Source organism: Dasypus novemcinctus, chromosome 9 (genome assembly GCF_030445035.2).
Source record: "Dasypus novemcinctus isolate mDasNov1 chromosome 9, mDasNov1.1.hap2, whole genome shotgun sequence".
Taxonomy (NCBI): domain Eukaryota; kingdom Metazoa; phylum Chordata; class Mammalia; order Cingulata; family Dasypodidae; genus Dasypus; species Dasypus novemcinctus.
The window spans coordinates 118,893,246-118,919,667 of NC_080681.1; the positions used below are offsets into that span (position 1 = coordinate 118,893,246).

The 26,422-nt window shown below is 48.5% G+C and overlaps 1 protein-coding gene across 5 annotated transcripts in view; it reads right to left on the reverse strand.

The window, feature by feature from the left end:
* The window catches only part of FHAD1 (forkhead associated phosphopeptide binding domain 1), a 130,211-nt gene that overhangs the window by 88,358 nt on the left and 15,431 nt on the right, over positions 1 to 26,422 (reverse strand). For 4 of the 5 annotated variants that reach the window (XM_058304351.2, XM_058304350.2, XM_058304348.2 and 1 more), the window contains exons 3-5: positions 19,761 to 19,967; positions 7,499 to 7,757; positions 424 to 533 (exon numbers count right to left, since the gene is read on the reverse strand). In XM_058304351.2, the coding sequence (XP_058160334.1) occupies positions 424 to 533; positions 7,499 to 7,757; positions 19,761 to 19,967 (576 nt within the window). Of the gene's footprint in view, positions 1 to 423; positions 534 to 7,498; positions 7,758 to 19,760; positions 19,968 to 23,555; positions 23,707 to 26,422 lie in introns of those variants that run through there. The other variant, XM_058304349.2, reaches the window with a different exon arrangement.

Sequence of the window (26,422 nt, forward strand, 5' to 3'; positions counted from 1 at the left end):
TTTCCCCACTACTGTTCCATCCCTCGTGATTGCCTGAGTGCTTACTGTATGGTAGTCAGAAGTAGCAGCACAGAAGCTACCTAAAACTGGCTCTGCCCTTCATATTGTGCAGCCTTGGGTAAGTAGCTTAACCTCTCTGAGCTTCAGTTTCCTCATCTGTAAAGTGCAGGTGATATACTCTATATAGAAGGCTGTGAAGATTAAACAAGCTACTGAATGTAAAGTGCACAGGATACAGTAGGTGCTCAATTAACAGGGGGTATGGCTGTTGTTATTATTGGGGATAAAACGAGCAGTTACCAAACCACTGGTTGAATCTCCTTGGAGTAAGAGGTGGTTGCTTGGAGTAGGAAAAAAGGAGTGCTTCCAGGCCCCAGAGAGCTGCGGGAGGCAGCGGGCAAGTCCCTCTGTGGTCCCGCTCACCTTCTCCTGCTGGGCCAGGTCCTGGTCCAAATAAATCTCCCTGGGAGGCCCTGCCCCAGGAAGCCCCTCGGCCACCGCTTGTCCGGGCAGTTCCACGCTGCTGGTCCACACTAAGGCACAAGATCAAAAGAGAGCACGAAACTGAGCTGAGTTCCCTAAGGTCTTAAAGAATGCTTTCCGATGAACGGTCATGCTCATCTCCCCCTCCGCTTTACATCTTCTACAATTTTAAAATTACAAAGCGCTCTATGTGTTCATCGAAAACCAATGGAAGCAAGACAGAAGTACTGAAGAAGAGAAAAGGCCACGTCCTTCCCCTTCCCCAGTGCAAACTGTGCTGCTATTCAGTTTGATATGTCTCTCTCTAGACCTTTTTTCTCTGCTACATACTAGCTGACCACCTTGGGCAGGTCATTTCATCCCTCTTAGCCTTGGTTTTCATCTATGTAACACAAGGACACTGATAGTCTCTGCTCTAAGGGGCTATTAGGAGGATTAAATGAAATAATGATTTAGAGCAGTGACTGGGAAACGATGTCCTTGGACCAAATCCGTTCCACTGCCTATTTCTGTAAATAAAGTCTTACTGGAACACAGCCACAGTTGTTTACTTGGTGTCTGCGACTGCTTTCAAGCTACAACGGCAGCACTGAGTGGTTACAGCAGAGACCATTAGGCCCACAGAGCCTAAAATATTTACTCTCTGGCTCTTCACAGAAAATGTTTGCCAACCCCTAACGTTTAGCACTAAATGTTAACTATTTTTAATGTAATTATATCTTAAAAAACAAAAACGGATTTATATTATAGAGATTTTTCTCCAACTTGCTTTTTTCCGTGGGCAATATTTCAAAGACATCTTCCCATGCCAGTGTATTAGTTCTACCACATTCTTTTTTAAAATAGCAATATCGCAGTCTATCATACAAATGCACTGAAAGTTATTTAACTAGGATCCACTTGATGGACATTGAAGTTTTTCTGACCTTGTTTCTTATTTATCCCCAATATTAAAAGGGCAGTTTCTAAGACATGTTGTCTTTGGAGGCCCCACCATATATCACATTAAACATATTATGATTCACTCACATCAACACTGAATACATATATTTTTTTTTGGTGTAGAAATTTTGAAAGGATTTCTATAATTCTGTTTAGAGATTTCTTGACTCCCAGCAGTGCAGTTTAAATTTCCGACTGGGCAAGCATTGCGCATTCTTTGTCGCCTTGCGATATGAGAAATCGAACCAACTGTTTTCAAATGCAATGAAACATTAATGAATATTGGCATTAACAATGAATGAAGTCCGCACCATCATCATTGTGGACATTTACTTAATCATTTATTCATTTTGGTTCTGCATTTTTTATTTATGTCTTTGAGAGCCAAGCCCCCTCCCCGCAGAACCACTAGTGGACTCGAGGGAGGCCCTGGTGCCCGGGGGTGCTGGCTGGAGGGCTCCCACCCACCCTCGCTCTCCAGACACTGAAACAGGTGGGGGTCCCAGGAAAGTCCTGACCCTGCTTGTTAACGGTGTGGTGGCTTGGAGCTCTGTAGCCCCAGAAAAGCATTTCTTAAGCTTAATCCACTCCTGTGAACCCCTGTAAATGGGACCTGTGGGTGAGGTTACTTCCGTTACCGTCTGGCCCAGTCGAACCAGGACGGGTCTTAGTCCTCTTCCTGAAGCTTTATAGGGAAGGCCACGGAGAGAGCGAAAGCCACAGGCAGGAGCAGCCAGAGCTGACGTCCACGGGTCCACGGAGCCGGAAGAGAAGGGAGGAGCCAGGAGAGGCCCCAGGTGCACGCCCTGCGGCAGCGAAGCCCGGGAGTGGGGACCGCCGGCAGCCGACCTCCAGGAGAAAGCATCGCCTTGATGCTGCCTTGACTTTGGATTTCTCCTACCCTCAAAACTGTAAGCCAATAAATGCCCACTGTTTATTTGCTTGGGCAGCCAGGAAACTAAAATAATGAATTAAATTTAGGGAATAAAACAAACCCATCCAACAAAACTCCTCAAAAAAGGATATGAGAAAAATGCTGCTCAGAAATGCCCTGCTGTGGTCTGTCTCGCTGTCCTTGTTTAAGTCCAAGTGTCCACTTGACTGCATTTTAGCGGCCACCTGGATGAAAGTCAAAATGACCAACCCTTCCGCTGGTCCAGGACGAGGGTGCGGGTGGGGAGGGGAGGGGAGGTGTTACTCTCGGATGCACGACGGGACCTTCAGTGCTAAAGCTGGGAAAATGCCAGTCAAACTGGGAGGAACCAGTCTCCCTCGGGAGAGTGGAGAAAAGAAAGCATCCACCTATGCCTGCACGCCCCCACTCCAGGTTTCCAGCTGCCGTGGGAGACCCTGCAGCTTGCTGCAAGGCAGAACTCAGGGAAGAGGCCCTGCTGTGTGCTGGGCGCCATCAGAAGCGTGCAGTTCCGGGAGCAGTGGTGCTTGCACGAACCTAAGAACATGCACTGCAAGTGCACCTTCTGCTCCATGGCGGAAGCAGCCCCGGGCCTGGGCAAGTGAGGTGGCCCCTGCCTCTCTCTCAAATACTCTGGTTCTTCCTTTCTCACTTCTTCTGCTCACCTTCTGGAAGGCAGCTGTCCCTGCAGAGTGGACTGGCTGGGTGGTGGGAAGGGGAAAGTGCTGAATGGAAAAAGGGGCAACTGAATGAGGGGCTTCCTGGGGAATCGTGCTGGACACAGCTGCCTGTCACCCCTCCCCTTCCCCGCAATCACGCCAAGGTGAGTGAAGTCACGTCTTCCACCCTCCTCAGCCTCCTGCACCCTAACTGACCCGTGCAGCGCTGTCAGGTAGAAATATAATGTCAGCTACTTGATGTGATTTTAAATTGCCCAGTAGCCACTTTCAAAAAGTAAAAAGAAAAGGTGAAGTTAATTCTAGAAATGTATTTTATTTAGCCCATTTATTAACAATTATCATTTTGGCATGTTATCAAATTTAAAAATTGCTAAAGAGATATTTTTCATTCTTTTTCCTTTTGTGCCAAGTCTTTGGATTCCAGGGTTTATTTTACACTTTGAGCACATCTCAATTTGGAAGATAAATAATGTTCATTGGAAATACTTGATCTGAATCTAGATTTCACAAAACTTATGTTGAAAGAGTAGATTCACATACCCAGGATGGTTCAAGTATACTTAGAAGTTTTCCAATAACTGAATCGAGAATCAACTTGAACTTTGAATTTAAATTAATTAAAATTAAATAAAATGTAAAATTCAATCTCACAGTCAAACTAGTCACATTTCAAGTGCGCAGTAGCCACACGTGGCTGCTGGCTACCATATCAGAGGGCACAGGATTAGAATATTTTTTCATTGTTCCCCTTCCTCTTTACCTAATACCTCCATTCCTGCCAACTTCTATAACTAGATACCAAAAAAAGCCGTGGTTCTCAACCGGGTGAATTTGCACTCGAGACATTTGATTAATGCCTGGAGACAACTGGGGGACTGCTACTGGCATCTAGTGGGGGAGCCCACGGATGTGGCTAAACATCCCACAATGCATTGGACGGCCCCACAACCAAGGATTATCTGGCCGGAATGTCAGTAGTGATGAGACTGGGGAATCCTGACCTAGAGTAATTAAGTCTTTGGCTTTGGGTTTCCAAAATCTACGCAAGGTAACGGTTTAAACACAGGGAATTTTTATTTGAAGGGCCCAGCTTTTTTAAGAGAGGAAAGGATTTTCGCAGAACTCTCAGAACTAAGTGTTTTCTATCAGGGGTCAGCCTGGAGGACTGGAACACAGAGATTACCCCAAAGCCCAGACTCTGACAAAGGGAATGTGCCACACATGGGAGGGTGAAACCCCCTCCTCAGGGCTGCGGGTCGGGGCAGTGCAGAGAATCAGGGCCGTGAGGGAGGACGTTTGGAATCAGGCACCACGGTGTCTTGTCTCCCCGCTCCAACCCAAGTGGCATGCCAGGTGGGAGGCTGCAGTGAAAATGCCCAGGTAAATTCGAGGGCCTCTAAGCCAAAGAATTTCTTCACTTCCCAGGGAAGAGCAAGCCGTTTGAGAAGCCCCAAGTTCAGTGTTTCACTGGAGAAGCACAGTATTCAGGGGAAAAATGTAAAATGACTGAGTACAAAAAAAGAAGAAGGAGAAGAAGAAGGATAAATAAACTGTGATATGTACATACAATGGAATACTATGCAACAATAAAAAGGAATACATTTATCAAACAACAAAATAGACAAATCTCAAAAATATTATTCTGAGTGAAAGAAGTATTACACAAAAAAAACATTTAAGATTCCATTTATTTGAGATTCTAGAACAGGAATATCTAATTCCTGGTGGAAAAAAATCCGGAAGAGTAACTGACCCTGGGGGACAGAGTTGGGAACTGACTGGAAAGGGACACGAGGGAACTTTGTTCTCTACCTTGAGACAAAGCAGTCAAAACTCAAGGGAGTGTCCTCTTGAGATGTGTGCATTTCATTGGGCCAGCCTCCAAGATGGCCCCAGTGATGCTTCTCTCGTATTCCCATCCTTGTGCAGTTCTCTCCCACACTGGGTAGGGCTGCTCCGTGTAACCAACAGGCTCTTGTGGAAATGCTGGCTAGGTCATAGAAGACACTGTGGCTTCTGCCTTGTGCTCTGGGACCCCTCACTCTGGAGGAAGCGGCTACCATGTCATGAGGACATGGCACATGAGGAAGAGCCAAGGCCTCTGGCCAATGGCCATGTGAGTGTGTCATCTTGGAATTGGCTCCCGCAGCCCCTGTCAAGCCTTCAGGTGACTGCCAGTGGCCTGACTGCAACCTCAGGAGAGCCCCTGAGCCAGTCACCCTGTTGAGCCACTTCTGAATTCCTGACCAACAGAAACCGTGCAAGATCATATGTGCTCGTCGTTGCTTTAGGCTGTTAGGTTTTGGAGTCCTTTGTTATGCAACAATTAATAACAATCATTTTATGTTAATTTTACTTCAAACAAGAAAGACTGTGGAGTTTGTACTCCTGAGAGTGACAGAGTTGGACTCAATTATGGCTTCCCTACACATGGCTCATCTGTCCCTTCTATTGAACCTGTAGTTGGTGCTGGAGTTTGTAGGTGTATGCCCAAGAGACTGGAATCTTTGGGCTGTCCATGTGCCAGCTGGTCCCGGAGCCTCAGAGGAGTTGCAACACCAACTCTCCAGTTCATTGGACTCACCGAGGACAACTAACAAGGAGGTAAGGGTCGACAACCACCATACCAAGGAAATGAGAGAGCCTACAACTGCAAGCAAGAGAGTTCCACCCATCAGCTCTATGGGAGCAAATGACCCTCTCAATTAGAGGTGGAGTGGGCATCACATCCCCAGAATCCTCAGGACTTGGGAATAAACTATGGACTAGAGTGGACTTACTGATATTCTACTATAGACTTATTGTGGTTCTAGCAATGGAAGAAATTACAACATTGATGTGGAGGCAACGGCCACTGGAGGCTCTGGGGCAGGGAGAGGGAAAACCAGGTGTAATACGGGGGCTTTTTAGGGACTTGGGAATCATCCTGAATGACATTGTAATGACAGGTATAGGCCATTTTATATCTTCCCATAACATGTAGGATTGCATGGGAGAGAGTGTAAACCACAATGTGAACTATGGTCCACACTCAGCAGTAGTGCCCCAGATGTATTTATCAATTGCAATAATGTGCCACACTAATGAGGGATGTTGTTTATATGGGAGGGTATGGGAGGAGTGGGGAGTGAGGCATATGGGAATACCTATATTTTTGGTGTAACATTTATGTAATCTAAATATCTTTTAAAAAATTAAAAAAATATTATTAAGACATTTTTTAAAATTTAAAAAAAGGCTGTCAATAAATACTGAACTCTAGACAATGGTATACATATACATGTAAAATGAATAGTTGCCTTCAAATTACTTTGAAATGCATAAAAAATAAGATGGATTAATGAACGGATAAAAGGATAGATGGATAGGTAATAAAGCAAGTATAGCAAAATACTAAAGGTAGAATCTAGGGAGTGAGTGTTCAGGTGTTTGTCGTAAAATTCTTTTTCCATTGTTGAAGTTTGAAATTTTCATAATAAAATATCAAAGAAAAATGGTGAGTGATTTCTTAATTTAGGTGGGAGGTACCTGGGGATTCCTTTGATGATGTTGTGATGATGACAACGATGATGAGGATGACACACTATAGAGATGCTTTTCATTTACTCCTTCGTTTGCGTGTTTCACAATAATTTTTATTATTCTCATGGCTGAGGAAGGTGACTGCATGAATGGTGCCGAGTGGGGCCAGGAGAGTATGAAGGCCCCAAGAGACGTGGGGGCCACGGGGGGCTGGGGTGGGACAGAGAGGACAGAGGATTGGACCTCGAGGCCTGAGGCCATGGAGAAACCCTGCCCAGGGACCAAGACTACCTGGAGACTGCCACTGAGGGGGCGAGGTCAAGAGGACAGGGCAGATGGGAATCCTCCCCAAAGGGCCAGGGGCCTTCAAGGGGTGAAGGGGTAAGAGGGGGAGGGAAAGAAATCCTGGAGGCCGTGTGTGCCCCAAGTGATGAGGCAGCCACTGGGATAACAAGCCTTAAATTTGACAGAAAAAAAAAAAAGAAGTAGATGAGGTTAGATTGAATATATTCCTCCAGGGAAGTCATTTTCCTTGATAGGCCTTGGTTTCCTCAAGTGCCAAGAAAATATTTTAAAAACCCTAGGGCTACTGCAGGCTAGAGGATATCAGGTACAGATATTTCTTCACATCTGAGTCAAAGGGAGTAAACTTAGATCCTACTACACATTCATATGTGTCACACATATACATACACATACCCCCCACGGGAGTACTGATAATGTGTGTATGTGGGCATACCACAAAGTCTGGAGAGAAATGCACCAAAAAGTCAACAGAGGCTATCTGGGTGGTTAGGATTACACCTGATTTTTAACCTTTTTCTTGCTTTCTGTTCATCCCCAATTTTCGCACAATTGAGACTTCTTTTAGATTCAGAGAAAATAAGCAAAGAACAAGAACCACCTTCATGGCTGTAAATCCCTCCCATAAGCCACAAATGGAAGCGCCCATGAGTACCTTGCTTGAAGACAGAAGGTGGGTGGGCGTTATCCATCATAAACGAGAACATCTTCCCACTGGCGCTCACGGGCCGCTTGTGGGCGGCCGGCTGGACCATGGCGGGCCTGGAGAAGCCCTGGGACCAGCTCCTCTGGACTGGCGCTTGCCGGATATCCGGGTGGAAGGGCGGTGAGGGTGGCTGGCTCGACTCCTGCGTGGCCCGAGGTGGCTGTGGCTTTGGCCAGGGTCCTGGACCACTCATCCATGGGTAGGAGACCTGCAGGGGCAGCCAGGAGGGGCAGAGGGTCACCATCAGCTGGGATGGTCTCCACCCCATTGTCCCAGCCCCATACTTGTGCCCTAAGTCCTAGCTTTTAAGTCACCTCCCTGCGAAGCCATCCTGGACTCACACCGAGTTTGGGGTGGTGGCCCCTGCCAGAGGTCACCCAGCACCCGGCACGTCCCCATTCATTGAGTGCCTCCTTTATTCCAGACCCCCTGCCAAGAGGCATGCATGCACTAACTCGTTGAATACACTCCAGGTTCTGTGAGGCTGAGCCAGGCCCGGTGGCTTTCCCAAGATCACAGATTTGGGGGTGAGCTTCTGAGCTGGTCGAACGCCAACTCTGAGAGAGTAGGGGCTTCCCGTCTCTCTGGCTCACCACCATACCGTCAGCACCGAGAACACACCTGGGCACACAGGAGACCCTCCCACATTGGTTGGAAGAAAGAATGAGCAAACCTCTCTGGTTCGAGCCCAGCTCCATTGCTCCGCAGCCTGCTCTCTCTCCATCTGAGCAGCAGCCTCCTCTGGCGCTTTGCCTCCACCTGTTCCCCTAGGCTGGAAGCTCTGGGATGGCAGGGACCCTGACTGTGTCATTAACCTAACCTTGGTCCTCAAAACCCACTGCCTGATTCTTAGTGGATATTGACATCTGTTAGGAAACCTTCCGTCGCCTGCCCCTGGGAAGGTGGCTGTAGCTCCTTCCAGTGGAGGACATGTCAAAACCCACCCAGACACGGAGAGGCAAACCTGAGAAGTGCTGACACACGGCTTTTGCTTTGGTTTGACCTTTCGGCAGTGGTTTTTCCTGGCTACCCCCTCTTGTCTAGTGACTAAATGAGGACATGAATGAGCCCTGTCATTTATTGCACTGAACTTACCCCATAATCTTCAGGGGAGCGGGACTATTTCCATTTTAAAAATGAGGGGAGTAGGTGTAGCTTGGTGGTTGAGCACCTGCTTCCCCTGTATGAGGCGCCCAGTTCAATCCCCGACACCTCCTTTAAAAAATGAGGCTTGGCAGGGTTAAGGAAGCTTCCCAAGGCCGAGCTGGCAGTCGTGGAGGCAGGCTTGGGATCAAGGTCTGATGACCATCCGCCTTCTCTCAAGTCTCCCCAAAGGGTAGAAAAACACACTCTGAAGTAAGACGCTAGGATCACATGTCAGCCTCTGCACATCTATTCTCAGGGCTCCTATTTCTCCTTCTGTGGAGCTGGAGGTCATATAAGCTCCAAGACACATAACGAGGAACAGGACAGAATCCCTCCAAAAATGAGCGCTGGCAGACAGAACTTTCTGTAGCTTCAGCTGGGCTTACTCAAGCAGGAGACTCTCCATGCAGGATCCTGGGTCTCTATTTAAGCTACAAGCCTTTACGCAGCAAGTCAGGAATCCTGCGGGCTCCCCGGGAATGGCTCTTTTGGAGACAGGGAGAACACTGTTCAGAGAAATCAAGCACCTGCACTCCAGCCAGCTGGGGCAGCGCGCCCCGCATTCCTGAAGCCACGGGCCCACCTTAGCTCTCTTATCAAAAAAGGGCCTTGGCGGTGTGTGGGAACTCTACTGTGCTCCCTTATGTTTAGTCTCAAATTTCTCTCCACCGTTAGCACCTCCTCCCTCCACGCATGTGCTCTTCCTTTCTTTCGTGTTGGAAGCTGAGCTGTGCCCTCGTGGCCTATGCTAACTTCTTCATCCGTCTTGTCCACTTCCCTCTGCTGGGCAGTCTTGCCTCAATCCTTCCTCTTTTCCCATGGGTTTAATAAATATTTATGGAATGAATATGCTGAGGGTGAGGTTAAATTTTAATGTGTTTTACTCCAGGCTGGAAATCTCGAGCATATTGGCAGTGGTGTGGGAATTCACTGTCACGCTGGGAGGCTCCGGGGACCCTCTTAGGTAACCACCCTTCACCACTAATTGTCCATCCGGCGCATGCCTTATTCCTTCCACTTCCTTCCTCAATCTCCCTCCATGGCTCTCAGACCACTGTTGTGGGTGGGCCTAGGCAATCAGCCAATCACATTCTCTGGCCATCATGATTGATTCCCCGGTGGGGTGTGGGATCCAATCAGAGCCAAGAGACCCAGGGATCCTTGGAGGACACCAACTGCTACCAGCGTCCCCTTGCATCTCATGGGGCTTGAGGATGTAGCCGGCATGGAGGAAGTGGAGCTGGGGCCAAACGTGGAGACTGGGCAGCTGGCTTTGAACCCTGGCTCTGGCCGCAGCCTGAACTACCCCACACGGTGAGACAAGCTGGAGCTGGCGCTGACCTCTGTGGCACACAGCCCTAACAAGAGGGTTTCTAAAAAGAGAAGAGGGTGGAAGATGTAGACAGCAAAGACAGCAATTGGCTGCTGGGCTTAGAATTTAAAAAAAAATTTAAGCTGGCTTGCAGGCTGGCTGGATGTCTTTACTTGGAAGGCTAAAGTTGGTTTTCCCCTTAGCAGGTCTACTCTAGTATAAGCAAGGTCAAGGTTGTCTCAGAAATTTGCTGCTGGTATCAAGGAAACAGGCAGAGGGTAAAAACAAACACAAGGAAAAGAGTCACCATAGACTCTAGTTCCTGGTTCACATTAGAATGCAAATGGAGCTTGGGGTCAATTGGTTTTTTTTTTTTTGTCTGTTTTTTGGTTTTTAATGTTAGTTTAAAAATACATGCTAATGCTTTTTTTTTTTTGTCCCCCTGTTCTCTGACCATATGGTCTGTTGTGTAGTTAGATTTTTGTTTTTAAGGTGGCCTATGTTATATTTAAGTCCTAATTTCTTCCACATTATCTAAAAGAGCAGGGCACCAACCACCTGGATTAGCAGTGCCCATGCCCACTGCTGAAGTTCTTCTACTCACTTGAACAAAAAGCAGTCAATGATTTACCCAAGAAGCCCCAATTATCTACTTGTTCTTTGTGTTATGGTGCCAGTGTCTGCTTTTAACCTTGGAAAGGTGCAGGCTGCGTGGGGCACTCTGCCAAGTCAAGGTGGTTGACAGTAAGGTAAGGGTGCCTACAGGACGCCTGCATTCGGCCAGGCGGTGCAGCTAAGTGGGGAAGCAGACCTGGCCCTGGGACAGCGCCATGCGCGCCGCATGTGCCGTCTCCTCTAATCGCCAGGCCCATCCGGGGGTGGGCACCTTAAGCCCCATTTTGTGGATTAAGAAACTGAAGCTCAGCAGGATTAACTAATGTGCAGCCAGAAGTGGCGATGCTGTTTGATTCTGAAAGCTACACTCGTAGTGCTTCTGGGTTATTTGAACGTATGATTTATACCTCTGTTCCACACTTGCAAAAGGATCCTGGGCAACTGGTTACTGAAAAACAAGAGATGCTCTGAGTTGAAAGAGAAAATGGCAAATAGTGTGAAGAGCCACAAGGCGTGGCATGGGCTACCTGTGAACTGGATTTTCCAGGAGCCCTGAGAACTCACCTATGGAAGGGCTACGCTTACGGTAAATGCAGCTCCCTGCAAACAGTCCAGGGGACCAGAGCCTCCCGGGAGGCAGGGCCCAGGGCTTACAATGCTGGGACCAGTTTGTCCTGGTTTGTGAGGGATAATTATTAAACGTTCAGGAATTTTTCAAGCCAGTTGGTAAACACAGCCTCGAAAATCTTTAATTATATAAACTTACAATTAAACCAATTATATTGGAAACAAAATGAATAAATACTTAAAACTCATCACTTCCTAATTACTTGCCACCATTTCATTATTATCTACACTTGAGTTGATTTAACTCTGCTGTGTCTGCTGGTGGAAATCCTCTGCAGGGGTGCTCTGCTGCTTCTGGCCATGTTACTTTAGGACTTTGCAATTGGCCATGGAAATTGGGAAATGCTGTTAAATATAAGTCAGGGCTTGATATTTTTTTATTTGGTTAGTTGATTGTCTACACTTAAATAGGTGATGAAGCAAATGCTAATAACACAGATTAAACTTAAAACTGTAGTGTCTGTAGCTGTTACATTTTGAATAGCTGTTACATTTTGAATAGCACAAAAAGTTGAGAAAATATTCTTCTGGTATCTGAAAACTATTATCTGATTTAGCAAAGAAGTTGCTCACGTCATTGATGAGCAAGTCAAGTTCTATCACACGTCTGTGTTGTTTCCATTGTGTCTTACCTGTGAATGTAAACAAAAATATCTACCAGTATTTTGGCTGGGAACCCACTTGTTTATCTGTTGTAACCATAAGCTGGCTACAGAAAGAAGAGTCCAGAGAAAATTATCATATGGAATTCACAATAAAGAAGAATGGAGCTTTTACTGTTATCTGTAAAGAATGTGTCACAGTCTTCATCAGTAAATATTATAAAATGACTACTTTATTATCGCTATATGTATTTTTTTAAGAAAACTGTGTATTAAACCTGTACCAGCGTATCACTGGCTGTACCCAGCACCCAGCAAAGCGCCTGGCACACCCTGTGGGTGTAGTGACTGAAATGAACTGAACTGAAAAACTGGCAAACAGAACTAGGTAAAAAGGCCTGTGACTGATTCAAGAGCTGGAGCAGAGAAAATACAAAATGAGCCTGGAGCATCTTGCAACAGCAGGAAGTAAGGAAGTGCTCCCAAACCAAACGGCGGGAGCGTGCCAGAGAGCCGGAAAGGGCTCCCGACGGCCAAAGCTAGAACATCTGAGCGACAAAACAACATGGTGCCAGCCTATAGCCCAGAGTATATAATAAATATACATGAGCCCATATTGATAAAAATAAACTATTGAGTAAATCAATAAATGGGGGGGGGGAGACAAATCTCCCTTACTGAAGTTAATTAATGTAGACATTCCCCCTTCCAGGAGGGAGAGCTTAATTCCCACTCTCAGCTTCCCACCCACAGGGTCCAGAAGCAGCTGATGGTGGAAGACAGAGTAAGGTGGATATGAGACTAAAGGTCAGCAGATGGGGCTATCTAGTACAGGGACAAGCAGCTCCTGGGGTGTCTCTGTAACTCATGGGGTACTGCCTCTAAGTTCCCAAGAATAGGATAAATTACCCTCAGGACATGCAATGTGAGAAGTCAGGGTTATACGTTTAAGAACACTGAACAGCCAAGTTATGTTATTTTAAAATTTATATTAAATTTTATGTATTATTTTAAAATTTAAAAATATATTATTTAAAAATTTTGGCACTTAAAGAAGGAAGTCTCTTTGAATGAGCAAAAAAGCCATTCATTTGGATTTTGACCAGATCTGTTTAAGATCTCACCACCTTCTGGCCCCTCTTACTTTCCCATTTTTGTAAATCTTCTAGCTTTCCTTGCAAGTCCTAATAAGCTTCCTGGTCAGCCCATAAAAATGGTAAAGAGTCTAGAAAACAACTCAGATTTCTAGAAATAGTCTTTTATTACCCCTAGACTTGGCCTACTTCAGTACAGTCTTGCTGGATTGAGTGACTGCATGAATGAAGAATCATCAACCAAGAAAAGCAAAGCAGTGATGTGGTTACAGGTTGGTAGAAGAGCGTGATCTGCCAGGATAAACACAGCGCAGCCATGGGGTGGCCCCTCGATTTCCGGGCCTGGTCTGAGTTCTCTTTCACCAGGACCCCAAGCCTTCAGCCTGAGCTCATCCCTCTGATCTCTCCCTGATGCTGTCTGCCTTGTCTGTACACATCTGATGACAACGCAAATCTCAGGAGTCCTTTAGGGTGAGTTTTTGCTAAGAATATTGGGCTTGAGGTTATTTGCTGCCTCCACACCCGCCACTTCACTGGCCTCAGAGAATTTCCTTTGATGTAAGAAAAACCTGGCCTCAGAGTCTCTCATCCCATCAAGCAGGTCCCCAAAGGAGTCATAAAAGCACAGGAAGGGAAACGGACTTTGGCCCAGTGGTTAGGGCGTCCGTCTACCACATGGGAGGTCCGCGGTTCAAACCCCGGGCCTCCTTGACCCGTGTGGAGCTGGCCATGCGCAGCGCTGATGCACGCAAGGAGTGCCGTGCCACGCAAGGGTGTCCCCCGCGTGGGGGAGCCCCAAGCGCAAGGAGTGCGCCCGTGAGGAAAGCCGCCCAGCGTGAAAAGAAAGAGCAGCCTGCCCAGGAATGGCACCGCCCACACTTCCGTGCCGCTGACGACAACAGAAGCGGACAAAGAAACAAGACGCAGCAAACAAACACCAAGAACAGACAACCAGGGGAGGGGGGGAATTAAATAAATAAATAAATCTTTAAAAAAAAAAAAAAAAAGCACAGGAAAAAGGAACATTCTATGAGATCAAGTTGGGAGACGACAAACCTTTACCAGCCGGAGCTTGGTTCTGAAGTGCCTCACGCTCCTTGGTCATTTATTCACCAACAGACTTGACCCTGGTTGTGGCAAAGCCCACATCCTGCTCAAGGAGGACCTATGAAGGTGGAAATGCACCTTTTCCAGGGATGGACAGTTAGGCCCCAACTCTCTGAGCTTATTAATAAACAATTCCCATCACACCTTTCATCAGAGAAGGAAAAAAAAAACCTACACTCTTTCCTTGGAGATCACCCTTGGTTTTTTCCAACAGAGAGGTGGATTATTCTGGATTACTTGGCATTTCCTTCCCCCAAACCCTCATATCCTCCATTAGGAAGGCTCAATTCAGGCAGCAGGAATGCTGCTTTATGTCACAGACACTTGGGAATTTTTACCTGCCCTGACCCAGTCCTCCATCTTTTGGATGTGGCACCTTAATTTTGGAGGGTGGAGATACCATCCGTCCCTCCCTCACCTGCCAATTCTGAGTTCAAGTAATTCTAGTGTAGATAGCACCTGGGCTCCAGGGGAGAGAACAGGACCTAGGCCTGGCCGATCAGAGCATTCCAAACCCCTGGCCTCAGTGATTGGTTCAGGGACAGACACATGATCCAAGCTAAGCCAATGAAGAAACTTGTTCTTCCCCTAGAGCTATAAATTGGGAGGCTGTTTAGGCAGCTGGTGGCCATCTTGCTACAGGTAAGGCAAGGGGCTGCCCCAGGCAAACCATGAAGCTAACAGAGATGGAAGAGACAGATTCCCAACCATCATCTGAGTACCTGGATCCAGCGGAGCCTAAAGCTGTTACATGCTTCTGGAATTTTCTATTGCATTCTTTTTCAGTTAGGCTGGCTTGACTTGGGTTTACAGCACTTGCAAACAATTAAAAGTCCTGGACAACACACTCAGACTTTAGTGCAAGCATCACTATGCACTCAGAATGAAAGTGTTTGGCTGTAATAACATACCAAATTGAACTTTAAAATCATAACAGCAAAGCTGTGGCCCCAGAGAAATGATTTAAGACCAAGGAACCAATCATAAGATAAGCAGTGAAAAATTAACTACAGAAACTTTGAACAAATAGCCCTCCAGCTACAGCAGACTTCAGAATACAAAGCCCAAATTTCAACTTCAAAAGTTACACCAGGGAAAACATCTCAAAGCTTTAGAAGAAAATGTCAATTTTACCACTTGAAGAATCAGGTAAAATTTATAATATACCTCTGTCATATAAATTATAAATTGACATCTAGTATATCACATATATAGCAATGTAATAATAGTGCAAATGTATATATAGGTATATGTGTATTTAGAACCTCATATTCCTAAGCTTTGTTTTAAAGATGTAATGAAAAGATTATTTAAAGCCAATTTTTTCAGCTAGTCTGTTTTTCCTTATTCCTCAGTTAACTAGGTAAACTGTTAACCAGCACAGGTCCTGGCAGACAGTCGCGGCTTGGTACGATGATATGAGTTAGTACTTTCTGCCTATCCCCACCTCCGTTTTTTAGCTCTTCTTTCAGAAAGTGAGTAAAAGTGAAAAAGGCAGTATGGCATAGTGCAAAGAGCAGGGGTGCGCAAACGTGCTCAGCAAAGGGCCATAGAGTAAATATTTTCAAATTTTCAGGCTATATGGTCTCTGTTGCAACTACTCAACTTGGTCATTGCAGTAGAGCCATAAGCCATACTAGAGATGAATGGGCATGGCTGTGTTCCAATAAAACTTTATTTACAAAAATAGGAAATGGCCTGGATTTGGCCTGTGGGTCATAGTTTGCCCACCTCAAGTTAAAAGCATGATTTAGCATTAAACAGAATCAGGCGTGGGGCCCTTCTCTGCCTTTCACCATCTGTGTGACCCAACAGTCCTCTTATTTTTTTGGTGCCTTATCTGAAGAAATGGGATAATAACAGTTTCTTCCTAGTTTGTGAGCACTGAATGAGATAATACATGATAAGTGCTCAGAACACTTCCTGGCACATAATAAATGCTCAATAAGCACAAGCCATCAGCCACTCTCGTCATCATCCAAAAAAAAAAAGAAAAACAAAGAACCTGAAAGGGAGTAATTGAGTTTACCCAGAAACGGCAGCAACACTCTGGCAAAAGGTTACTGGCGGCAAATGGGGAAGCTAATAACTGAAATTGTATTTTCTTCCATTGGCAGTGGGTTTCCTGTTTATCCGCATGATACTTCATGCCCCTCAGCACCTGAGGTTGCAGGGTGGCCTGGGATTTGCGGGAAGGACTCAGTTGGGCTCTCGTGTCAGCCGGCGCTCTCTCTTGTCCCCTTGCTGCTGGAAGAACCTTCGAGAGTGGGACTCAGGAGACCTGGTTTTAATGCTGGTTCTGGCTGTGAGCAACACAGAAACCTTGGGAGGGTGGTTTATAAAATGACAGAAGTGGCCCCAACGACCTCTGTGAAAATTCTGCGTGGAGAAAGGGAGCTGGTGATTAGTAAGGACCTGCTTGGCTGAAGCTGGAAACCGAGGCCCGGTAAGGTTACTTAAGTTAAGCTGGAATTTGAACGGGGGTCTCGGACTCCAAAGCCCTTGCAGGACCCCTTGAGACCACTGAGCGCGCAGAGTACGGCCACTAGAGGGCGCCATGATGTTGCAGGAGGCAGGCGACGGCATCCGGGTCACGTGGCTGCCCGGGGACCCAGGGCAGAGCGGCTTAATGGGAGGCCAAACGTGGGCCACTGTTTACCACTGCGGCACCACCCCCCTCTCAAGGTTAGCCCAGACCTGACCTCGAGTCACTGCCCACGGAGCCACAGACTAGGACAGAAAAACTGCTGCCAAAAGGCTGCAGACCGTTTGTGACTATTTTGGGGCACCTGGTTCCTTTCTTGGTCTGGGTAGCTCTATTTAGATTTGCCACTTTTCAGGACCCAGAAACCCATGATGTATACACTGGGGTGAAAACAGACTCCCCATACCCTGCTACTTTATGAACAACTCCACCGTTGACACAGCCCTGTTTCTACACTCCGTTCCCGGAGATCGATCAAAAAGCGCTAAAGAGAAAAAAAAAACAACCACAAACAAAAAACCCCGATGAAGCCTCGCACTATGGCTGGCACCCCTAGCTCTGGAACTTCATTTCAAGTGTCCGGAACAGAAACAGAGATTCCACATTATGACGTAACAGTGTTAGTTGCTTTAGGGCAGTGCATTGTGACCCCCCAGTGGTGCGATGCGGTGGCCCTAGCTTCTAGTTTGGGTGATGAAAACGTTCACTGTCTTGATTGTGCTGACATCTTCACAGGTGAACACATGTCAAAACATACCAAATTTTGCAATGGACACAACCAATCCAGTGTCCACATAGAAGAGGTGGCATTGGATTGGGAAAAGTGGACATAATGGACAAAGGGTATGGGGAAAGGCAGGAAGAGATGAGAGGTGGAGGCGTCTTCGGGACATGGAGCTGCCCTGGATGGTGCTTCAGAGGTAATCACCGGACATTGTAAATCCTCACAGGGCCTACATGATGGAATAGAGGAGAGTATGGGCCATGATGTGAACCAATGTATATGAGGTGCAGAGGTGCCCAAAGATGTACTTACCAAATCCAATGGATGTGTCAGGATGATGGGAACGAGTGTTGTTGGGGGGGGGGGAGAGGGGGGGTGGGGGGGTGGGGTTGAATGGGACCTCACATATATATTTTTAATGTAATATTATTACAAAGTCAATAAAAAATAAAAAAATTAAAAAAAAAAAACATACCAAATTATATACTTTTAAGTGCAATTTATTATATGTCAATTACACTTCAATAAAGCTGTCTTATTTAAAAGCAACACAGCATTCCCTATAGGAACCAACTCTTTTATTCAACTACGTCTCCTTTGATGGGTGTTTAGGTTTCCAGTTTTGTGCCACTACAAATAACACTGCAATAAATATCTTTGTATGGGAAAAAAAAAGGAAAATGTAGTGTTCCATATTGCTACCCCACCCCCTCCCCGCTGCACTCCATGTCTCAAATCAGAATTTCCTGGGAGTGCGGTGTCTGGGAACCTATATGTTTACTGAACATTCCTGAAAGATTCTTGTAATTAAACATGTTTGGGAATCACTGGCCCAAATTTCACAAACTTTTGGATTTTCAGGCTTAGGGTTTGAAATTCCATTTTCTTTGGTCCCTTAAAAAAAACCTGTAACTGTTACACACAGATGACTCTAAATCTGGGTTTCCCAAGTGTTAGGGATGCATCAGAATTATCAGGAGCTTGTTAGAATGCAGATACTCCAGCCCACTATACCAGAAAGTATGAATTTTAGCTAAAAATATAAAATAAAAGGAAACAATTGGAGGAGGAGTAAATACAGGATGTCTGTTTACATTTGAATTTCAGATAAACAAATAATTTTTTGGCATCAGTATGTCTATGCAATATTTGGGACATACATAAAAAAATGATTTGTCTGTAATTCACATTTAACTGGGCATCCTGTATGTTATCTACACTGTTGGCCTGCTCCCCAGGGGGTTCTGATGCAGAGGGGGCAGTTCCTTAGAACCCACCTTAAGAACCCCTTTTCAGTCAAGAGCCCCTCCCTGCTGCTGCCAGCTGACCCCTGGGCATTCCGCAAACAAAAACGCTTTAACGTTGAATCAAGGAGGGCAAGGCAGCTTGAGAAGCAGCAGCAGAAAAAATGTCCCCAGATTTTTCAGAGCCCAGCATGGATGATGTGGCATCACTGTCCGTGCAGCCTGAGGGATGTCCATGGGCTACAAACCCCAGAATTCTGCTAGCTTCCTAAATTTTGTTTCTTTATACCAGCCTCAACCCAGAAAGGACTTTAGGCTGCTGAGGTCTCCGTAGGTGCAGCTGTCCTGGTGTGAGATAAGCACCCGTCTCTCTGGAACACACACGGCAGGTCTGACAGTGACCTCATCGCGAACTAGGCAGTGTGCTCAGTGGTTTGTAGTTACCATCAGCTCATCCAGGCCTGAAGATAAGCCTATGAGGTCACCGCTGTTACTGCCACCCCTCCATTCACAGACGAGGAAACAGAAGTTTAGAGGGGTCACGCAGCTGGCTCAAGATGGTTAGAGGTGAGATTCAGACACGACCCTGCGTCTCTAACCACTCCCCTGTGCTGCTTCCCTGGTGGATCTTAGGTTCTTTGCAATTAGGCTTTTATGGACAAGCTTTGTGTTATATTTCGCTCGAATTGGGGCAATTTGAGCCATATTCCCAGGAACATTTATCACCTGGGGCATAGTAACAACTGCCACATGTTAAGCACCTTCTTGGGGTGCTGAGTTTCAAGTCTTACAGTTGTTTTCTCATAATGCCAGGCGCGAGGCCCGATGAGCAGGCCGAGACCAGAGATGCCAAGAACCTTGGCCAAGGTCACAAAGCCAGGAAATGGCAGAGTGCTGATCTGCTCAAAAGGAAGCATCCGTCTCTGAGTTTCCTAAAGCACATTCCTGTTTTCTGTCTTCCCTCATGAAATCATACGTTTTCAGGAAAATACTAGTTCTGTGATGGCCACCATGCAACTCTTGGATGTAATCCCAAAAATGCCCAGAAGAGGGAGCTAAGACCCTCGGCAGACCTGAGCTCCCCCAAGACCCACCCTGAAGGGTCTGAACCCAGGAGCCGCGTCCTGCCACCGTGCGCCCAGCGTGAAATGACGGGGTGGGGCCCCGCCGCCACCCTTCCCCTGTAGCTGAGCACCAGGTGGCCCAGAAGGCGACTGGGCCCAGCACCCCCTACCCTGCAGCGGCCGGGACTCACCGTGGGTGGGTTTTCAATGACCAGTTCGTAGGTCAGCCCTGCGGATCCGAACCTGAGGACGTCTCCAGGTAGCAGCTTCACAGCCACGTTCTGAATGTGGCACTCGTTCACGAAGGTGCCGTGGCGGGAATTGAAATCCTGGAGCACGAAGCTGCCTTCTGTCTCATTATACTCGATGAGCGCGTGATGGTTGTCGATGTCGGCAGACTGAAACGGAGAAGGAGGAAGACAAGGTAATCCATTGACGAGTGCTCGCTGGCGGCCACCCCACCTGTGCGACCTCACCGGATCATCATCCCACTCCTCCTTTCGAGAATGCTGGGGTCAGAGAGGTTAAGTGACTTGCCCAAGGCCACACAGCTGGCGAGTGGCGGGGCTGGGACAGGTGCCTGACTCCAGACCCTGGAACTGGTACCCAAGTGGTTGTGTAGAAAATCAGGCCACGCGGAGGCAAAGGGGGCTTCGGGAAGTCTAACTAGACGAACGCTTGGCCAGGGGATTAGGCCATTTTCTGTTTCCACGTTTTCCAAAGGCTCCTCTGTAATTTCCTGGGAGGTACGCACCTCCCAGCAGGGCCTGGAGCACTGAAAGGAAATGTCCCAACTTCAGGACCGCCTACATTAAACCCAGCCCCACACTTCCTAATTGTTTTCTAAGGTTTTCTTCTCAGGGTGCCGCATCCAATTTTATACAGAGTGCTTGCACTTAGATATTGATGCTAAAGTCCCCAAATATAACAAAGATCAAAGTGTCTATTAATTAAACATTCAAGATCAGGAAATTTGCTAAGTGCTTTATTGCAATAGCCCATGTCATCTTCACAACAAGCCAGAGAGATGGGTCTCATTTCGCAGATGAGGAAAAGGAGGCACACAGATTATATTTGCCCAAAGTCTCTCAGCTCAGCAAGCCCGGGGTTTTGCCTGATTCAAATGTCTGTGCTCTTACACAACTGTGCAAATTTCCACCCCTGTGCAAGTTTCATCACGACTCCTACTGGTCCCATTTCTTTGTGCTCCACGAACCCTTGAAAACTCATGAAACAGATGAACTCCACAAGTGGCATCGTTTTTCTCTTCCCAGATTCCATTATTTTTCATTCCTCAACAGCTGTCAAGCTGTTATTAGGAAATCAAAGTAAGCAGGAAGTTTTGGATGGCTCCACAAAATGGAACAAGCCTCTGTCGTGTAATGGGCTAAGAGGGAACATCTGAAGACTGCCGATGAGCCCACTCTGTACCCGTCCTCGGAAAATTGCAAGCAGCAGCCCCGGAGCAGACGCCCCGCTGCTGATACAGGCTGACTGTACAAGCTCCGCCCTGTTGCACTATCCTGCCACCAGAGAAACGGCTGTTTTTGTTTATTATTATTAGCAGCTAACATATTTTGATTGCTTCCCACGTGGCCCCTGCTGAAGCATTTAGCGAACATTCCCTCGTTAATCCACACGCCGTGGCAGCACCATACAGGGTGTCATGGACTTGAGGACAGCTCCCTCCAATTTATGCTCAAGTCCCAATCCCCGGCCCGTGGGTGGGAACCCCCCCGTAGCGGAATCAGGGTGGCTCCGATCCTGTGTGACTGGAGTCTTCTAACAGGAAATCTGGACACAGTAGGAGGAGGCAGTGGCCACGTGATGAGGCAGCACCTGAGTTACAGCTCGACTCGCCAGGTGAGTGTACTTGACATCCCAGACTTCAGAGGGAGCATGGCCCTGCCGACACCTCGATATCAGACTTCAAGCCTCCAACACGGTGAGACGATAAATTCCTGTTCTTTAACCCAGCCAGTGTGGTGCCTGTGGCAGTAGCCCTGGCAGACTCGGACGCAGAGGTTCTACTTATCACCCATTTATGGATGAAGAAGCTGAGACTCCAAGGGTGAAGAGACTCACCAAGGCCACGGTGCCAGCACGTGGCAGTGTCAGCATCTAAACCCAGGCTTCTCCAGGTCCAGAATTCATAGTCTTGACATAGGCCCTATGCTTTGCAGAGTAGAGAGCGATTTAATAAAGAGAGTGTGGGAGGGGCAGAGGATGGAATAAACAGGGAAAAGTACATTAAAAAAAAAGTTTCCTGAATTTTAAATATCTTAAAAAGTAGGTGGTGGTAAGCGGATGTGGGTCAAGCAGTTGGGCGCCCGGCTACCACATGGGGCAGTCCCGGGTTTGGTTCCCGGTGCCTCCTAAAGAAGATGTGCAAGACAGCAAGCTGATGGAATGAGCTGGTGTGGCGAGCTAACGCAACAAGATGATGCAATGAAGAGACACAATGAGAGACACAACAAGCAGGGAGCAGAGGTGACGCAATCCATTGGGTGCCTCCTGCCCACATGGGAGATCCCAGGTTCAGTTCCTGGTGCCTCCTAAAAAGAAGACAAGCACACAACAAACAGACAAAGAGAGCAGACAGAGAGCACGAACAACGAGGGGGGTAGTGGTGGGAGAAATAAATAAATCTTTTTTAAAAAGTAGATAGTAAATCTACAAAACACTGAGACTTAAAAAACATCTATGAACAACAAACTTCCACGCTAATGCCCACCGTACTTTGACAAAGCCTCCCTGAGAACTTGATCCTTAGGTCCGGTAATGCTGCCAATGCAAAAATGTATCTGGAACTTTTCTTTGGAGCCAGTTTCCACTGTGCATCATCTCTTTCATTCATCTTGGTCTTTGCATGCCCCCCGCTCCCCTCAGCACCCCGGCCTCTGCTCTCTCCCCCCAGCCCCAGCCCCTGTTTTATCTCGATAGGTCCTTCAAGCCTCCTCCTCCTGAATCCTTCCACCATCCTCCCCCTCTACTGCCCTCCAGCCTGGTCCAGTCCAGCCGGGGGCTGCTCCCTTGGGCTCCCCAGCCCCCAGCCCCTGGACTGCAGCCTCCGGGGTCTACCTCCCCCCTCCCCCCCCCCCCCCCCGCCACCCCCCATGTGGGATGTCTCCCATTTCCTCCTCCTGTTTTCTCTCCATCCTTCTCCACCCTGGCCTCTGCCCCACAAGTGGGCTTCTCACCTTCTGGTTCTGGTTGGGTTTGGCCAATGGGAGCTGGGAGCTGGGAGCTGGGGAGGAGAGAGGTGGGTTTTTATCCCCAGCCTTCTCCCTGCGGGTCACCCTGGACTGGCTGCAACCTTTGACCAAAAGCTGCAGCACATGCTGTTTCTTACACCTGGGGTGCCCTTTCCTTCCTGCTCTGCCTGGAAAATTCCAAGGCCTCTCTTTAAAGATGCAGGTAAGCTCGTTGTACTCTGAGAAGCAATTCCTGACAGGCCGGGGCAGCCTGGGATCCTTGTCCATGTCACCCCATGTTCTTCCCAGGAAAACATGGCTTTGCTGGGGCCAGTACACCCTCCCTCCGCAGCTCCCACTAGATGGCGCCAGGGGCCAGCACGCCCTTCCTCCAATGGCCCCAGAGGTCAGCACGTCCTTCCTCCCAGCCCCCACTAGACGGCGCCAGGGGCCAGCACGCCCTCCTCCCGGCCCCCACTAGACGCCGCCAGGGGCCAGCACGCCCTCCTCCAGGCCCCCACTAGACGGCGCCCCCTGAGTTGGCTGCGAGAACGAGGCTCACAAGGCAACCCTCCCGTCCTAGAGCTGGGAGCCTCCTCTGGGGTTCCACGCTACCGTAGCTTTTAATCCGCTGCCTTATTGATCACAATCAACTCACAAAGAATGCCAGGTATTGAGGTTTTTAGATGCTTCCAGAAGCCAAATTTACACCCGAAGCCTGTTAATCTAGAAGCTCTGGAGTTGAAACCCGACCCCGTCCCCACTGGCCGTGACTTTGGGCGAGTTACTTACCCTTTCTGAGCCCCATTTCCCCATCTGCGAAATGGGGATAGTACGATGGTGTTAGTTCCCAGCCCACGGGGCCATTTCAAGGATAAACTCCCGTAACACAGACGCAGAGCGAATGCAGGGCACCATGTAACCCCGGCGGGAGGCGCGGTGCAGCCTCTGCCGTCGCACTGTCGCTGTTCAGGGCATTGGTGCTCTTCCGAAGACGCTGGCCCAGCCCCTTTGTCTGACCTTTGTCCCCTTGGAGGCCTCCGCCTGCCAGAGGCAAAGCAGGCCCCCAGACTGTCAGGCCAAGTGCCAGCTGCCAGCTCTCAGAGCTTCCGGAGGAGAAGGGCCCCGAGGACGCGAAGACTCGCAAGGTGAACCCCCGGGGCGCACTGCCTGGTCGGAGCCACATGAGGGTGCGGTGAGCGCAGCCCGGCGGCAGGCAGGTCGCAGGGGCGCCAGCAGCAAGGGGCCGCCTGCCCACGGAGGGAGGAGACGCTCTATCCAGGTCGTGGGTCCCTGGGTCCAGAAACTTCGTCTATAAAGCCTTAGGGGTTCACACATAGTAAGAGAAACGCACGCTGCCAGCCGATGTGGCCCAGTGGTTGAGCGCCTGCTTTCCACATCCGAGGTCCCAGGTTCAAAGTACCTCAAAACAACAATAATAACAAGCAACAACAAAAAGACATGATGTCGTAATTCACTCTGAGATCAGCAAAGACCCCGCTGGTGGGTAAAACTGTGTGGGAGAGGGAGCAGTAGCAGGGGCCCAGAGCTGTGGGGACTTGACTTGTAAATCTTCTCTGGGGGATGATTTGGCAAATCCTTCAGAGTTACGGGTGCACTGTGCATTCACACACAGGTGAAATAATGTAAATTAAAGGACAGTCACAAGGTGTAAAAAAAATGAACTTACTGGTATTATACTGTAGAATTATTGTGACTCTAGCAATGGAAGTAATTATATCATTGATGTGGAGACAGTGGCCACGGGAGTTGCTGAGGGCAGGGAGAGGGAAGAAGAGATGTGATATGGGGGCATTTTTGGAACTTGGAGTGGTCCTGAATGATATTGCAGGGACAGATGCAGGACATTATATATCCTGCCATAACCCACTGAATGGACTGGGGGAGAGTGTAAACCACAACGTGAACTATAATCCATGCGGTGTAGCAGGGCTCCAAAAGGTATTCACCAAATGCAATGAATGTGCCACGATGATGAAAGAGGTTTTTGATGTGGGAGGAGTGGGGTGTGTGGGTTGTGGGGTGTATATTTTTTCATGTAACATTAATGTAACATTTTGTATGAACGCGATCCAGGCACGGAAGATTCTTTTCCAAGAGGCTGTGTGGGAATGGCAGGGAAGAGACCTGTGGGGCTGGATGGGTTCTGGGGTGTTTGTAAGTCATCCTGTCACCATGATCCTCTGTCCCACATGAGAACGGGCAGACACGTGCTTCAGAGCACGTTCAACGAGGAGGAAGGAGCCGGCTAGCAGGAAGCTGGCCACCACGGGAGGAGGCCAGGCCGTGTTCATTCCCCTTCTACCCCTCGGCCACAGCCCTGGGCTGGCTTGAGCTGCCGTCCAGCTCACCCTTAAAGGGAGTCCCAAAACCACTCCGGTGGGGGGCTGGGGGTGTCCTCGGGAGGGGGGAGGCTCTGTTGGGGCTCCACTGCTTACCTCTCACTTCTCTTTTCCGCAAAACAAAGATTATTGAAATAGTACACACATACACACACATACAGAGAGAGAGAGGGAAGGAGAGGGAGAGAAAGGGGGGGAGAGAGGGGGAAAGAGGGAGGGAAAGGGAGAGACAGGGAGGGAGGGGGAGAGAGGAGAGGGAGAGAAGGGGGGAGAGAGGGAGAGGGAGAGAGAGGAGAGGGTGGGAGAGGGAGAGAAAGGGGGGAGAGAGAGGGAGGAAGATGGAGAGAGAGGGAGGGAAGGAGAGGGAGAGAGAGGGAGAAGGAAGGAGAGGGAGGGAGAGGGCGGGAGAGAGAGCATGTGAGCACAGGAGTTCCCCCACATGAGAAGGGAAGAGGCACAGGGGGCCGAGAAGGGAGAGGGAAGAGAGCATCACAGCCAGGGTTTCGCAAAGCGTGGTTCTGGAGCCATCTCCACGGGGACCCGCCTCCCACCTGGGACATAAGACTGCATAGATGTCTGGGCTCCACCTGGAGAGCCACTGCGTTGGAATGACTGCAGGTTCATGTTCAACAACCGTTGGCTCACAGTGTCTCTTCATCCCAGAAGAACCGTGCCCGTCTCTCAGCAGAGTTAAAGACAGCCGACCCTAACTTGTACAGTTCACAGGGCTGAGCTCAGAGCCTGTGGCCACGGCTTTCCCGCTGGGCACAACGGGGAAGGGAGGCTGTGAACAGGGCTCTGGATTTCCCGTCTGCACACATCAACCAGGGTGGTCGCTTCAAAATGCAGGCTCTTCTCCTTCCCCAAATCCTTATTCCCACTGCGCTTCAGAGAAAAACCCAAATCCTTGGGGTGGCATGAAGGAAAGCTGCCTGCCTCTTCGCCCGCCCCTCCCCGCTCTTACTTCCAGACACACTGGTCTTCTCTCAGGTCTTTGGGCCTTTCCACCCCGGGGCTTTTGCACATGCTGCTCCCCCCTCGTCTAGTTAAGTCCTTCTCAGGCTCCACCTTCCCTCCTTTAGAGCCCTCCCCTGGGTCTGTGTACCTACCCGCGCCTTTGTGAGTGCCTTTGACCCCTGCCTCTGTTTCCTAGCAACTTCCTGATTGCAGGGACCTGTTCTCATCAGCCCATTGCCGTGTCCTGGGCTCGACTCAGTGCTGAGGCGTCAGGTCAATATTTGTGGAATGAACGAGTGATGAGGACAAAAAACCTGGGGAGGCGTTTTAAAACAGGCT